This window comes from Calypte anna, chromosome 3, assembly GCF_003957555.1.
Source record: "Calypte anna isolate BGI_N300 chromosome 3, bCalAnn1_v1.p, whole genome shotgun sequence".
NCBI classification, from domain to species: Eukaryota; Metazoa; Chordata; class Aves; order Apodiformes; family Trochilidae; genus Calypte; species Calypte anna.
This window is the reverse complement of record NC_044246.1, coordinates 50,236,720-50,252,534: the sequence shown is the minus strand read 5'-3', so window position 1 is coordinate 50,252,534 and position 15,815 is coordinate 50,236,720. Positions and strand designations below refer to the sequence as shown.

The following is a 15,815-nucleotide window of genomic DNA, read 5'->3' as shown; positions in this document are numbered from 1 at the left end:
ACAAAAAAAGCAGCTTCAGCATTTTGTCTTCTGTCCTAGAGCAGTCTGGATCCTGGTGTTAACTCTCACTTCCTCCTCTGCCATATTAAACTTGGGTAAATCGTTACCAGAGAGGCTTTCCTTGGCATAAATCCCTTAAAAGCATATTTCAAAGTTTGTTGTGATGTCTGAAGTCAATGCATTTGAAAGCAGTATCACAGTAGGTGCTGTCACAATGGCAAGAGCAAGACGGTAAGGAGGTCCCTCTTCATGCAGCCCCACTTACGTAGCAGAATAATATTGCCAGTTTTATGCTCCTGTAATTACTTCTGCACTGCCTATTTCAGAGTCACTTCTCTACAAAGGGCTGTCAGGCTTACCAGGAGAGGCAATGAATTCTGTTTATTAATGATTACAATGATCAGTGATCATTATCTTTATGAATCCACCAGTGATTCTGCAAAATTAAGAGAAAGCTGAGCATCCCTGTTCCAAAAGGGTAAGAGCTTACCCTGCCCAGCATATATACCAGGCCATGGCTGTGGATGTTGCAGACCAGCAACGTACACACCTTCACACAATCAAAGATCAGTCATGAGAGGGATTACCCCAAAAATCTGAATAAGCTGTCAGTACAGGAAACCAATTCTGGTTGCCCCAAGCCACTCTATGAGTGGCCCATGGAGACCTTCTGGAGCAAACAAAGCCCATGGCACAATTCACACCAGAAATTACAGGGCTCTCAGCAGGGAGATGGATGAAATCCCAGCTGGCAAGGTAGGACCAGTGAGCAGAGTGGTTGATCTAATAGGTCCATCTGGTTCTAATGCCTGTGAAGCTATGAATCTGCAGCTATACTGTCAGACAATCATGCTTATTCAGAACCAGCATGGAAAATAAATCAAATTAAAAAGAAAAGGCTTCTGCAGTTCTTTGCATACTATTTTATAATTTGCTGACAACCTAGAGCTACACGTAGCATGTACCTACTCCAAAATGGCACATTCCTTTTCACTCTCCCCTCTGCCACATTAAACTACAGACAGGCCAACCCATTGCCTTTACCAGCTTGTGTTCACAGCTGTACCCTCACATAAGACATCACAAGGATATCTTGTTCCCAGGTTGGACACTGGCAGGACAAACTACCCATGGTGGGAAGACCACTTGGGCAGTGTGGACAGGACTTATCCTCCCTACAGCATCAGGCACTGCTGGCCCACAAAGTTGCCATCCCTCCAGAAACAATTGTCATCGTTTCAGTGGAGGAACTAACATTTGAGTACCAGGAACTATAGAAGGAGAAGGGGTCTTAAGACCCTGAGGTATCTGAGAGGGGCAGAGCACCGAGGGCTCTCTTCCCCTCCCATTCCCTGCCCATACTCTATAAAGCTCAGGCAGATGGCAGCCCCTCCTCTCTTTCTGCCGCTCCTCTCCTGGCTTCGCTGCTGTTCCCCTGCGCTCCTTTACCCCCAGCTCGCCTCCTGCTCTTCAGAATCCACATCCATCGGGTGCTGGGAAGAGCCGTGGAGCTCCCTCCTGAGTCGGCCCTGCCCCGAGGGGCCCTCAGGCACCTATCCCTGCCGGTATCGAGACCGGGTTGCATATATATTTGTATACATTTGTATCTTTGCTCGCCATCCCATGTGTTACCGCCTTTCCCCTGTTCTAGTAAACCTTTTTTGGTTTTAATTTCCAACTTTTAAGTCTCTTGTCCTTACTCCCTGTTTATCTTCCCTTGGGAAGATGGAGGGGTGGGGTATTAGAAATTCTGTCCTTTGGTTTTTGGTCCACCCAACTGCTGAGCTGTGACAACAACTCACAGTGTCAGGGAGCAAAGGAGGAATGAACTCCAGGCCTCCAAAGCCAACTACTCTCAGACGTGGCCCATGTGTGCATTTATGTGGCTCCTATCCCCACTCCCAGCATGCCCATCTGCTCCTGAGCTGATGGAAATGGAAGAATGACACCGCCACAAAACCCTCTTGCCTTGATTCCCAGGTCCAGAATTCAAAACTTGAGCCCATCCCCAAAGCTCACCCTGAGAGCTGATGCCAGCTAAAACAGGACTGAGAAAGCACAGCCAGGAGATTTTTCTTTCAGAAATCTCCTCCCCTCCACCTCTGTGTCTATAGGCAAGAGCTGCCAAAACAGCTGAATCCTCACGACTTTGCCCAGTGCTGAGTATTCACAGGCCCAAAACGTGCCCTTGTGTCATGTCCTAGTGCTATATTAGGAGCAACCTTAATCGCAGCATCAGGGAAGTGAGAGAATGGCAGGATGCAGCCATAATCTGCACTCAGTTATGAGTTCACTTCATTACTGCTGCACTCACATGTCCCTGTTGCTCTCTTTTCCCTGGGTCTCACTGTGCTGGCCACAGTGCCAGCACTGCTGAGTTAATCAGTGCCTGGCAAAGGGGCATTATCAGCCAAGCAGCTGTGAACCAAAGCATGGCTCCTGCTTTGTACCTTCCTCTCCTCTGAGTCTTCTCCTCAGTCCGTGAGAAAAGCAGCTCTCTCAGGTGCTATGAGGGAAAGACCTGGACCATTCATTCCTAGCCTGCTCCTGGTTTAAAGGCTAATGAAGAGGTGGGGTAAATTAATCACTGTGTGCTGCAAACTGGAATGAGAACACAGTGCAGGAAAGTCAGGAGAAATGGTGAGGCATATGAGATCCCTGCTTCAGACACGTTGCACCCTGCAGACCCTGCTCCAGTCCCAGGAGAAGCAATTAAAGCACAGGTTTTGGCAGGCAGGGATGACCCATGGAGCCATTCATGGCAAATAACAAACAAGGTCTCCAGACAGGCAGCTGAGGTTAAATGCCTTGGGAGGAGGTAAACTGAGGCATCAGTGCATGGCATGGGGCCACCTCAGAGAAGCCAAGGCAGCAGGAATCAGGAGCATGTTTCACCTGACCCTCAAGGGATGTCTCCAGTGCAGGTGGCCCCTCCAAGCAACCCCCACAGGAGATGTGAACAGTGTGTGTTGAGGTGTACTGTGTTTGGCCTCACCTTGGCAAAGTACCTTTACATTTCTTGCTGGCCTGCAATGGCCTTCTGCCCTTACTCATTAATTCAGATACAGGGGATTAAGTAAAGTTAAGAAGTAAAACACCTGCAATGTCCTCCTCTTAACCCAAACACTTTTGCTTTGCTTAAGTCTCCAGCCCCCTCTAGCTGCCCAGTCAACATTAAACAGTAGTGATGCTCCCCAGGACCAGAATCCTGCATTCCCTCAGGACTGAGTTCCCAGAAAAAGCATGATTCACTACAAGTGCTAAAAATCAGCAGTTGCTGGGCCAGATCCTGCCTTCTGCCACCTGTCCAGAAGTGACTAGGACCAGCAGTGTCACAGCTGCCCTTGCCTGTGTGCAAGGGACAGGTGGGACACACTGCCCTGGACACCTCACCTGCAGGAGATGCAGCTGAGAGCCAGCCACACTTCTGCTCTCAAGGTAAGGTGGAAGACAGGACCTGTCTTGCTGCTAAGGTGCATTGCACTTTTTAATTGCCATGTTAACCTGACTGGTCCAGTCTTCATCTTTTTCCTCTGTTGGGCCAATTCAGGCAGCCCTGAATAGCTATCACTTTTGCAGTAAGGACCATACTCCTGGAGCATAGCACCAGAAAGGGAGACATCACACTACACAGGATGGGCCATAACCATCTGTAAGGAGCACACCACCTCCTGTTGCAGGGCATTTAAGTTGCCAGGATCAAGCTTCCTCAGAGGGCAGGCAGCCCCATTGTTGTTCATCATCATGAAGGCTGCTGTCAAAGAAGAGTGACAAGCAGAGTTGGACAGCAGGTCAGGTGCTGGGAAGGCAGTCCCTCTCCTCCTGTCTGGTTCTCTTCTTGAATGCTCTATTTGGGCCACTGATCAAGTGTGGGAAGGGCTGCTGCTCCCTCCTAGCTTTCTTCAGAGGAACAGATGTCTTTGATCAGACCAGTGACAAGACATCCACACACAGAGAAAAAGCACAGAGGCAAGAGATCTTACTGCATAACAAGATATAAATAAATAAAATATGCTAGAGGTAAAAAGCATGTGAAGGAAACAACAGTGCCAGGGTAAGTTACTGCAAGGCAGCAGCATCTGTTCCCTTGGATGACTGACAACATCACTGTATGTGTTAAGACACAAGATCCTTCCTTCCTTGCTTGCCACACTCCCCAGAGTTGTGAGCTATTAAAGACAGATTCTGATCTGTCCCTCAGACATCAAATATGATAAAATCCATTGCTCTGCTCTGCAGCATCACTATGGCTTCAAAGAGAGAACAGCCCAGCCTGATCAGTTCCACATGACATGAGGGACAAGGGACAGACTGTGACTTCTTTCATGTGCCCTCTCAAGGTGGCATACAGGAGAGTTCTTAATAACCATATTGCCCATCGTAATTGGCAGAGGTGACAGAATTTAGGTCTGTTCCTAACTTCTTTTGCATGCAGAAAAAATGAAAGTCAAGGACCTGGCAGTGCTCAGCCATCTAGTGATATGGGAATGGATAAGCAGCCATAGTGCTTTGTCACCTGCTCAGAGCATGCTGATGGAGCTGCTGTTCCTGCAAATTCAGGGAGGCATTGGTGCCTCAGTTCATAGCTTTGAAATGCTGGCATCAGACAAATAAGGTTAGGAAGGAATAGGAGGGTGTGTGAAGTGTTCTCTCATCTTTTGGTAGCACCAAAGGTAGAAAATCTGTGGTTTGGGGATTTGCCACTGGAAAATATGGAAGCATGGAAGGTGAAAATATGGAAGCATGGAAGCATGAAGCATGGAAGGCAAGGAGTCCCAAGTACCAATAATTTCTCAAATGCTATCATTAACAGTTGTTGGATCCCTTACTCACCCGAGAATGTAACTTGTGAATGTAAGCACGGGAGACTATGCAGAGCATTGAAAATGACATCCAAAATAACCTTGTATCCACCCGGCATGACTCCAGAAGATAAGCCAACACAGCAAAGCATAGGAGGAAGAAGTGTAACTCACCAAAGTTCTCTCCACCCCAGATGTCCATGGCACTGTCATACTTCCCCAGGTGGTTGAACCAGGCTTTGTCAATAACAAACAGCCCCCCAGCAATGATGGGAGTCCTGCAGAATGGGTAAGGGGAAGAAGGGACACACTCTCAAACACTGCTGCAGCACCTGGATGTAGACAGCCTTTACCTTTGCCTCCTATTCCATCATCAGGACATTACATACGTATCTACTCACCAAACAAGGGTAACACACCTCAAAATGCAACAGTGCCTTTCTTTCCGCTGCCTTGATATTTTGCTGTCAATCATAAACTGACTGGCACTTAATGACTGGCTAATGCACCTGTCAGCACAACTACAACTCCAAAGTTCACAGCCCTGATTGTAGACTTCAGTATCAAAAATGCACTCAGCACTTGGGATTATTCACTCAGATGGGCTTTTTGCCTGGAGCCAGTGTATTAAGAGCACTGTTACACCAGGGAGGGGCAGGCAGAGCCAATACAGAGAGCTTTTTAAAAGCCATCACTAGCTGTGTGCTCTTTGCTTCAAAACAGGGTTATTTTTCATTCTTTGGATTAGCTATGAAAACTGCATAGACAAGGTCTGTGGAGGAGAGGAGAGCAGGCCCAGAAGATAGCTTGGGACTCACCATTTACTGGCGTAAGTCCTGTCTCCATTCAGTTGCACTGACAGTGCCTGAACCTAGGCTTGGAAGGAGCTAGGGTGACTGCTGCAGCCAGACAAGTCCCCACTGTGCTCTACATGGCAGAATGACCAGGAACTCAAGCCCTCGAGACCCAGTGAGAGCTCCTGTTAACAGCAGCATCCAAAGGATAAGCAGTGACTTGCTCCCCTGTGACCTTTCCAACATCTTGAGCTTCATCCAACACTGGGTCTCCTCCATGCCGCACACCTCAGCACTTCACTGCTGGGGCTGCAGACACCAGCACTTGGCTTGCTTCCAAGGGACTATCAGCAGAATTAGGTACTCCCTCCATCACACAGCACTGGAACAGATGGCATCTCCCCCATGCAGCCTTGCTGTCTCTGCTGCACATCTTGAATTTCTGGGGAGGCTTCAGCAAAGTCTGGAAGATCAGTGCTGATCTGGAAAGGCTGGACTAGACACCACATTTTATTAAGCTGGCCAAGGGCACTGCCTTATTACTAAGTGATAGCTGAGATGAGAGAAGCAAGGGTCTAGAGCACTGGGCTTTTCCCCCAACCATATTCAGCCTCCTTAGCACTACCAAAAGACAACCATAAATATACTCCTTTTACCTCTGTAGCATCTTCAGGCTTCAATGTTGTAAGGTAAAGCTGTACTGTGAAACCCAAGCTAGCCAGGAGCTCTCTAGAGGTATTGAAAGTTCAGAGCTGTCCTGGAATGAATATCACACTGCTACAGTGCTTGTCCTGAACCAAGATCCTCAGCTGCCTCCTTCTCACTCTTGACTTACTTAATGGGTTCAGTGGGATCAAGTCGTTTGGCTTTCTGCTCTGGGGAAAGCTGCTCCCATTTGAAATGCAGACTCCAGTCAAAACCTAAAACCAAAGCAGAGAAGTACCATGGGGAAATTAGAAATCAGTATAGATTAGGATGCAATGCAGGATGAAGAACCTTTGTTTGATGGTATATTTTCTCCACTTTCTCTGTGACTTAAGCCACAGAAATGCGGCTCTTGGAAGAAGACTCCAATGACAAACATATGGCAAACTACTGCATATGAAGTACAAGAAACAACATACTGCATTACAATTGCAAACTCAGGCACTCCAAAGGCAGGGAAAGTCACAATTAAAGCTCCTGCTGAAATCTCACTCTGTCCCCTTGTGCACGCAGATATGAACTCTGATGGATATTGTGTGCTACAAATAGCACAGGCATATTAGCAACACTAGCAAGTGCTACAGCTGCATCCACCATTTATAGCCTGGACATCCTCTGTCCTCTCTTCCTGGCAGCCCAGCTTTCAATCAAGAGTGGCTTTGGCATGAATCTTCTTTTCTGCTTGACCACCTTATCCGCTGTAGAAAACACCATTCCCCACACTATGCCTACCTAGCTCTGAAATAGCCTGAAAACAGCCATCAGGAAGCTCTGAACAGTGCTAATGTGCTTTTTGCAAGAGAACAGGAGCCAGTGGTGTGGTGCATGCATGGAACTTGAACTTACCTCCTCTAAGGTCTGAGGAAGCTGCCACATAGGCAAAAGTGTCCAAGTTGATGATGTCAATAATGGGGCTGACTACTCGGGTGGGATCCTGGAAAGCAGAAGTGAAACAACCCAAGTTGAACACACTGCTCAGACTGCTCAAGGGATGCTCTAAATTCCTGGAGATACCAGGTGGCTGGAAATCTTGGTGTTATTCAGGTTTGACAACAAGTGCCTGACACTGCTTTGTTCTCCTCTGCTTTCACATCAGTTCAACCAAGGAATTCTGGCAGAAGCTTGAAGCAGCAGAGGTATTGCTAGGAGCCTGGGAATGCAGGCACCATCTCTCCTGGGAGAGAGGACTGCATGATGCTAGGCAGCACTGAGCTAGCATTTCTCAACAGCTTTGGCTTCACCCACAGCCTCTCCTTCCACAAGCTGTGCATGTACTCAGCACAGAACTCAGCTGAATGCAAAGCTCCGTCTGCCTTTTGCAAATTCATCACTGCATTCCCTTTTCACATCCCTTAAACATTTTTTACTGGATTTCAGAAATCCAGTGACAAACAGGCAGTTGAAACAACAGAGGAAAAATATAGGCAGTCAAACAGCTTAAATACAGATATTTTTAAATGTACAAACTAGGGGGATACAGTTAAGAGTTTTGCTACGGGTGTGAAAGAGTTAAAAAGAATAATTGAATTCTTTTGAATAGTTGGTGGTGATTTAATTAACATTTTGTTATGGGCAAAGAGATTTTACAAACAGTTACGAACAAAAATATCTACAGGAGGAAGAGACTGACAGCTTTGACTGGTCTCCTATCTTCCCTTTTCTTTTCAAAAATCCCAAGCTCCAATTATAGCTCAAACCTCAGGGTTTTATGCTTGCCAGATGAAATGATTTTTCACAGCCATGCTAAAGAATGCAGCTGAGCATACACAGACTTGCTCTCTTGCTTGGAAAAAAAAATGTTGCTTTAGAAATTAGCCCTAACAAAGAAGTATTTGTATGCAGCTGCAGGAAGAAGCAACCAAAAGCTGGGGCATGCACTGGAGCTCAGGTTCTCCAAATCAGCATGAGAAACACTTTTTAGTTCCCTAGAAATGTCGAGATAGGAATCTTAACATTACTTTCTTTGAGTCAAACATCCCACTGAAAGGGAAGGTCTGCTCTATCTATGTACCACATGGAGAAACTCAAGTAGTGCCCAAGTAACACCTTGTAGCTGCTGCACAGTGCCCCCCAGACTGCCCCATATACCCCAACATCCTTTAGTTGACTGGGGGTAGGGAAAGCTTCTGCTTTTGATGCCAAACACTGCATGGAAATGATCATATCTAGTAATTTAAAGCTTGCTGATGAGCACTTTTAACTAGGTGACAGCCATCCCCAATTTTGATTCCATTCCCCATTACTTGGCACAACTTCTTGCAAGAAAACTGCCTTCATGTCTTGGCTGAGTGCATTACTGCAAAATGCCAGCTTTCAGAAGAGAAACCCTCTCTCTCCACTTTACCTGACATGTTGTGGGGAAACTCATATTTACTCAGCTTTTATGAAGCTGATCCTCAAAAAAAGAAACCAAACCCAAAATATCATGCTCAAGAGCACAACACTGTTGCTATGATTTATTTTGGGCTAAGCACCGGATCTTATCATAAGCAGCTTCGCCTTTCTGTGTTTTTGATACCTTCCCAAGTCACGGCATGCTATTACTAACAATACCCAAATCTTCAATCCTCTTTCAGATGAAAATCTCAAAAAACCTGAAAATGCTTTTCTCCATTACATTTCTCAAAATAAATCAACAGGAAAACCTCTGAAAATGGTCCTGAAGACAATGAATACAGTTCAAACTTTGAAAAAGTACTTTGAATCCAGCTTGTCTCCCAACCTTTACATCATGATCTTTTCATAATCAAGAAAAAAAGCTGCCATTGCTCCTCTGGACCCTCAGCAGCACCAAACAAGGCAAGAGGGCCAGGCTTCCCCTGATCTGCTTCCCCCAGCCCCAGGAGAACACAAAACTGGGGCTGGGGGTAGGTGGAAAGGACATGACCTGACAGTCAGGTGTCACCAACCACTAGTTCATCCCAGTCCCATTTGTAAATCCATTTTTGGAGTGAGCTCATTGAGTCATACTGGGCTTGAACATTACATCTTAAGAGAAGTTATGCCATCAGAATGCACCATTAATGGCTGTAGACATATTTGTGAAAACAAAAGCCCCTGTGCCCCATGTATACAGTCAAACACTTGTACGCATGCAGCTGCAAAATAGCTACTGCTGCTGGAGCTCCAGCTCCCTGGAACATGAATCCTCCTGGGCACAGGTCCAAAACTGCCCCAGACCCCATTCTTCCCTCCACACCCCCTCACTTGCTCTTAGACTTTAGTCTTGTTCCCAAATCCTGATGCACTGCCCATACCCCAAAGCAAACATGGGCCTGGGGGCAGGAGATGCAACTGGCTGCTGGGAAAGCTCAACATGGCACTCAAGGGACACCTTCACATGTGTCCATGAAGGTGCATAAGGGCACACACAGGCTATGGCATTTCCCACCACAGGAAGCTGCTCTGCCTGATATGAGAGAAGCAATGCAATGGGATGGCTGATGGTGGCCAGCCTCTCACTGCTCCTTTGCTTGAAACTTAAATCACATTAGCTGCAAGCAGACTTCCTAGGAGTAACAGGGTAAGAAAGTGCTCTTTCTAGGTGACTAATCCTCACTGGAGCAGTAGGACAGCCTAAAGGTGGCAGCAGCAACATTCATAGACTTAACTGATAAATATTTTAACCCTGATGGAAAAGAAGGGTATGGTGGGCCTGGGCAGAAGGAAACTGAGGAGCTCCTGCCCTTATACTGCAGCTTATACAAACAATTCATAAGAAAGTAAGTGGGACCCCACTGGTTTGCCAGTCTGTCACCACTCGTCACAGTAAGTGTCCTTTGCTGCCTTTTGGCTAGACTGCAAGACACTGGGCAGGGTAATGGCAGTGAGAGCAGCAATGCGAGCTTACAGACTGCCTAACTTCCAACCAGAGAAAGAATTAACCCAGAAAAGCAAACAAAAAAAGACATGACACAGACATGACACATACACTTGATACTATATTCAGGCCAGGATGCAGTGAAACTTCTCCAGCAGTGCTGCACATGATATCCACTGTCACTGCCCCATGGATGCAAAACATGGGGCACAGTTCTGGAGCTGCAAAGGAAGGCATCTCTGCCTGTCTCATTCCTGCTGCCACTGCTGCTCTTTTCCTGCCAAAAACACACCAAAAGCTCTGTCTGGGAATGAGACAATTGCTCTGGATATTTCTCACTGGAACACAGCAGGGCTCTGGCAGAGAATGAGGAACACTTGCCTTAAAAAAGCTCAAACAACCAATGCAGTAAAGTTTAGTACTGATTCCCACCTCAGGGCAGGCTTGAGTAGGATTTGACAGCACATCTTGTAATTCCACCGGAGCTGCAATCAATAGCACGAAAAGGCTATTTTCAATATATTCCCACTTGGCAGCAGCACTGTGGCCCAGCCTGCAGACTGAGGCTGAGACCTCTCCAGTGCTGGCTGCACTCTGAGTGGCAGAAGCACTGACTGCCCACTCCCACTGTGGAGCGACCTGATCTGATGCTGTGTCCCCCTTCCCCCTGTCCCATCACTGCTGCATGCAGGTCACACCCAGCCCAGCCAGCACAGCTACCATATGGAATGGTGAAAAGCAGGACACCTTGGATGAGGGGCATTGTCAGTGGCAGTAGAACAAGCTTCCCCTTGCTCCTCAGCTGCTCCAATTTAAATATAATTCAACAGTTTTAAAAATGCTGAGTAATAAATGCTAGAAATCAGGGGCATAGCAAGGGTGGGGGAATGAGACAGTGAAAGGCTCATGTATCCATCACATGACGGAGTTGAAGGCTTCATCTCCATCCTATTAAATCAATTTATTGGCACTTAATTTGCATGAAATTAAATTCAGCCCCAATTCAAGGAGCCACCACACCCTTAAATCATCAGCACCGAGCATTTTACATGAGCTTAATTAAAAACTCTGCTGGAGCACAGCCCACCTAGGGCAGTGGGGCTCTTAACTGGCAAGCAGAGGTTGAGAAGTTAAAGAGGAATGGGTGGGCAGTGCTCCAGCCCTCAGGAGCACTCACCTCTTTGATCCTTTGCAGCAGAGGGAGCAGCCAGTCCTTGTTCACCTCACAGTGACTGTCCAGGAAGGTCAGAACTCCAGCTTGTGCCACATCTGCCCCTCGAATTCTGGACCGGATCAGACCTGTTCAGGGACACACCACATCAGCTGCCACCCAGGCAGCTGGGCAGCATTCCTGGCCTCCTCAAGCATGGGCTCTTGCACTTTCACATCCCTGGGTTTTGACCCATCTAAATCCCATTTGGATAAAATACGGTTTGGGTTCATTGCCTTCTTTCCGGCACTGCAAGGCACCCCAACCACTTTCCAAGGTCATCAAAGCAAATGAATGGCTCTACCTAAATTAATGATTTATGGCATTTATGCCAACCCTTAATTCACACAATTATTTGTGTTGTCACCTTCCGAGGCAAAACAGGTCTTGAAATGCTTCTTTAACCCCCTGCAGGTAATAAATCTAATGTAAACCTAAGTCAGCAGGGAATGGGCCATGGAAGTTGCAGGTAGGTTTTCCATGGGAAATTGCCTATTTAGTTAACCGGATTCTCCTGCCTGCAGCCAATGCTCAAGTAAACAGCAACACAAGAAAGGAAATAGTCTGTTGGCAAACAGGAGGACATGCAGGTGCCTCAAGAGGACCGGAGCTTCCTGATGAAAGAGAAACAGTGGTAATATGATGAGAGATAGGGGCAGATAAAACAGAGACAGAAGGGCTTTGGGGAGCAGCCACATATGAAGTCTAGGCAGATGGATGTCACTGATTTTATATTAAAACTCCTTATAGGAAAAAAGGCAAGGAACACATTGAGCAGGAGGGAGAAGGAGAGGAGAACAATGCTTGGAGCAGTCCAGCATTTGCTGAGGTTGCCTCCTGCAATCAGGTTGATTGTGCATCTCTCTCTGCAAATTCTAACATGTGGGTAGGCATGCACAGCAGCCCTCTCCAAATCCTGGCAGGTCCTGAGGAACACACCTTCAGTGATTTATCAAGTGAGGTAAGTTCTCCAGGCTGGGTTCCATAGTTTCTGCTTACATGGTACCTACACCTCCAGGACAGTGCTAGGAGTGAACATATAAGTACCCCAATAACATAAGAGAGAGGAGAAAGAAGGAGATACAGATCTATAGAAACCACCCCCCCTCCCCATTGCCCATTGCCTCCTGCCAGTACAGATATCTCTTGCACCTACAGGGGTGCCACCCTGACAGCAGAACTGTGGAACTGAAACTTCCTGCAGAAGGAATCCACAGAAAAACTCTCTCTGCTCCTCAGTCTCTCCAACCTGATACATATCTGGGCTCATGCCTTTGATTTGCCTTGTGACAGAATTTCTTTGTTTTGTTTTTTTTTTCCCTAATACTGTGAAGCAGAATTTGAAAACACCCATTCAGACTACGAGGAGCTGGAAGATGTCTCAAGGTTGCCAGTAGCAGGGCAGTAGGGAATATATTCATCCTCCTTATAGCCCTTCTAATCTGTATCTTTCAAATATAATTAATTAATTAATTAAAGAAAAAATTAAGCCCACAGAAGCAGCAGGAGCAGATCTCTATTTCATTAGTGCAAAAATCTTTAAAAATAAGACCTGGGGCATTGTTTTGCCTGTTCTAATTTTCTGGCTAAATAAGCTACAGCTGAGCCTCACTGGATATCTTAATTGATCCATCTTTTTCAGCAAAAAAGAGACGATCAGATCCATTTCAACTTCCATCCCTTTATTGTCTCATTTTATCAGGGCCCTTCATCCCAAAGAGCTGCTGCCCTTCCTCATTGCATTCTCCTGGGATTTTCCACCCTGTTCCATTGTTCTCACACCTCCTGAAATCTGGCAGCTCTTACCTTCTCGCTGTCCATTCCGCAAGCATTTCACCTTGGGGAGCTTGCGCAGCAAGTGGCAGTCATCAGCTTGGGAAACACAAGGGGAGGACATGTCACTCTCAGCTCCCTCGTGGACTGGCTGATGGCTTGTTAGGTGATGGCACGATGCTTTTAGCCCTCAGCTCATGCAACACAAATCAGGACTGGCAGAGCATTAGTTTCCATGAAACTAGTGTAAACCCAGTAAGGATGTACATCACCAAGAACAGCCAAATTACACTGTAAAGCCAGACTAGAAGAGCCGTGGTTGGGTTCAGAATCTGACTTTCTTCATATCAGTGTGTATTATTAGTTTTGGTAGCTGCAAAGCAACAGATAAACTGTTTGATGCATGTCTTGATGCGTGGCTGTACAAAAGCTTCCTGAGGTGGCCCATGAGCTCTGAGAAAGGAATGGCCAAAGGGAGCCCCATGGAGCAGCTGGAAGCTCCTAGTGACCTGGGCAGCAGCAGCTTCATGGGGCAGAGAGGCCCCACAGCCACCTGAAATAGAGAGGTCCTGCAGACCCACACACAATTGCTGCCATTGCTCTTGCCCTGATGCTGCCAGCAGCCCCAGCAAGACCTCATAACAGAGATTTCTCCCAGCAAGAGCTGGGGCTGCAGGCAGGTCCAGCATAGCCCCTTCTACCTCCACATACCCCAGCCTCTTCATGCCTCTCACTGCTCTGCCTCTTCCTCCTCACCACTAAAACCACACCCATGAATGTCCCCTCCCTGCCACTTACAGGCACCTCTGAGTGCTTTAATCCCGTCCAGCAATCTTTGGTGACAAGGGACATCACTGTACTGGTGCCCCTAACAATGCTAGGGACAACCAGGAAAGCAGAAGTGGCAGGGGCTGGCTATAGACCTACAAGGGAAATGTGCTTGTAAGAGTGAGAACCTGTGTCCAGAACAATCATTCCAGTGAATAAAAGGTTAATGGGTGGATAGAGGTGAGAAACGAGGCACAACTGGGCACAAGGTAAAAGGACCAATTGCTTGGGGCGGGCTTCAGGGGGAAAACTGCTGACCATGTGTTTGTGTGTTTAGCATATTATGCAAATACACCTAATTTCTGTAAATGCATGCATGCATATTAGATGCCAGGAAGCTGAGACTGCCACAGCAAAGGAGATGTAAGGCAGCTGAGAAGTGCAGATTTTGATTAGCTGAGGGGTGCTCTAAGTTATACAGGGTGCCCTGGGATAAGCTTAAACCCAGCCCTAATCCTCCCCAGCTCATAGGCATGCTGCAACCTGCTTTTCTACATGCCTTTCTGCTTTCAGCATGGCAAGCACTTTGCCTATTCAGCCAAATAACTGGCACTGGCTTTCTCCACCCTTCAATACACCAGGGCAACTCCAGTACCTGCTTCTTTTCCCCTCCACAGCCACTCTGATGGTCCTCAGGCTTGTCTGGCCTAGCCCACATGTGTTGGAATCACTCCAAAGCTCACCACAATTGCTTCAAACCCTTCCCCTGGTTTCAGCTATTTCCCAGGGAGGAATTTATGCTGAGAAGTGCATCTGATGTGAAATCTATCCCTAATGCTCTTCTCTGAGGTGTTATCTATTTATAACATCTAAGAGCAAAGCATAGATTCATTTTTAATTTTTTTAAACCTCTTTGGCTTTTTTTTTTTCATGTTTCCTAGTAAATAACTACATTTTGCAGCTCCTTGAAATGTAAATGCCATGGACAACTCAGCCTTGGTGTAACTTATCATCTTTTTTATGCCTGAGACAGCTTTTTCAAGCACTTACTCTCAGCACCTGACTCTTCCACTCACTCATGTCACTGGGTAAGATCTTTAGCTGGATCAGTTCCCTGGGAGCCACTGGGGCTTCAGCTACTGACTTCTGACCTATTGGTTTCACTTGAGTCACACAATTAACAGGAGCATGACAGGAGGAAGTGGGCTGTCTGTGGGATACAGCACCATTTATGGTGCATCTTGGAAATGGACAGCCAATGCAGAAAATCCTCCTTTAGTGGGTGAAAAAGAGGGGAAAAAAATCAATAAAGAGTTGCTGGCAACCTCTATAAACATATGCAAAACAATGCATGCATCAGGAGGGTCAGACTATCATTATCCCGTGCAGCTGAAAGCCAGAGTACACACACCATGGCTGCAGCAGGATACAACCAGATAAGGACTGAATTCATGCCTGCTGGGCATGAATTTGCCCCCCCAAAAATTTGCCATGATCTTTTATTGTATTATTTTCATGAGAGGAGGGTTTTATCATCTGGAATTTGAATACCCCACACAGTGATGCAAACCTGACACAGTGGGGTTTGCTCTCCACACCTATGGAACTTTAAATTTCCTTTCTCTTTGACAAACTTTACCCCCTTCTCTCCATATATCTGTTTCTCACTGTCTCTTTCAGTTTGTGCCCTTGCTTTTAAGATAGAAAGAGTCACTTACGATCATCACTGAAGTCATCCACTAGTATGATTTCATGGATGAGGTGCACAGGGCTGCGGTTCAGCACGCTGAAGAATTGAGAGAAAAAAATTCATGTCAGTGCTTGACCAACACAACAACCCAGCAAATGGGACAGAAAGAACGGATCCCTGCCAAAGCACAGGAGACCAGGCTTGGATTTCAGAAAGGGTATATTAGATAAGACCAAGAAACTACCACCCCCTC

At 46.7% G+C, this 15,815-nt stretch overlaps 1 protein-coding gene across 2 annotated transcripts in view; it reads right to left on the bottom strand.

The window, feature by feature from the left end:
• The window catches only part of GALNT14 (polypeptide N-acetylgalactosaminyltransferase 14), an 86,719-nt gene that overhangs the window by 16,681 nt on the left and 54,223 nt on the right, over positions 1–15,815 (bottom strand). The window contains exons 4-9 of one of the 2 annotated variants that reach the window (XM_030447474.1): positions 15,591–15,658; positions 13,138–13,203; positions 11,299–11,420; positions 7,148–7,235; positions 6,432–6,516; positions 4,977–5,080 (exon numbers count right to left, since the gene is read on the bottom strand). In XM_030447474.1, coding sequence (XP_030303334.1) covers positions 4,977–5,080; positions 6,432–6,516; positions 7,148–7,235; positions 11,299–11,420; positions 13,138–13,203; positions 15,591–15,658 — 533 coding nt within the window. The remainder of the gene's footprint in view (positions 1–4,976; positions 5,081–6,431; positions 6,517–7,147; positions 7,236–11,298; positions 11,421–13,137; positions 13,204–15,590; positions 15,659–15,815) is intronic. The other variant, XM_030447475.1, reaches the window with a different exon arrangement.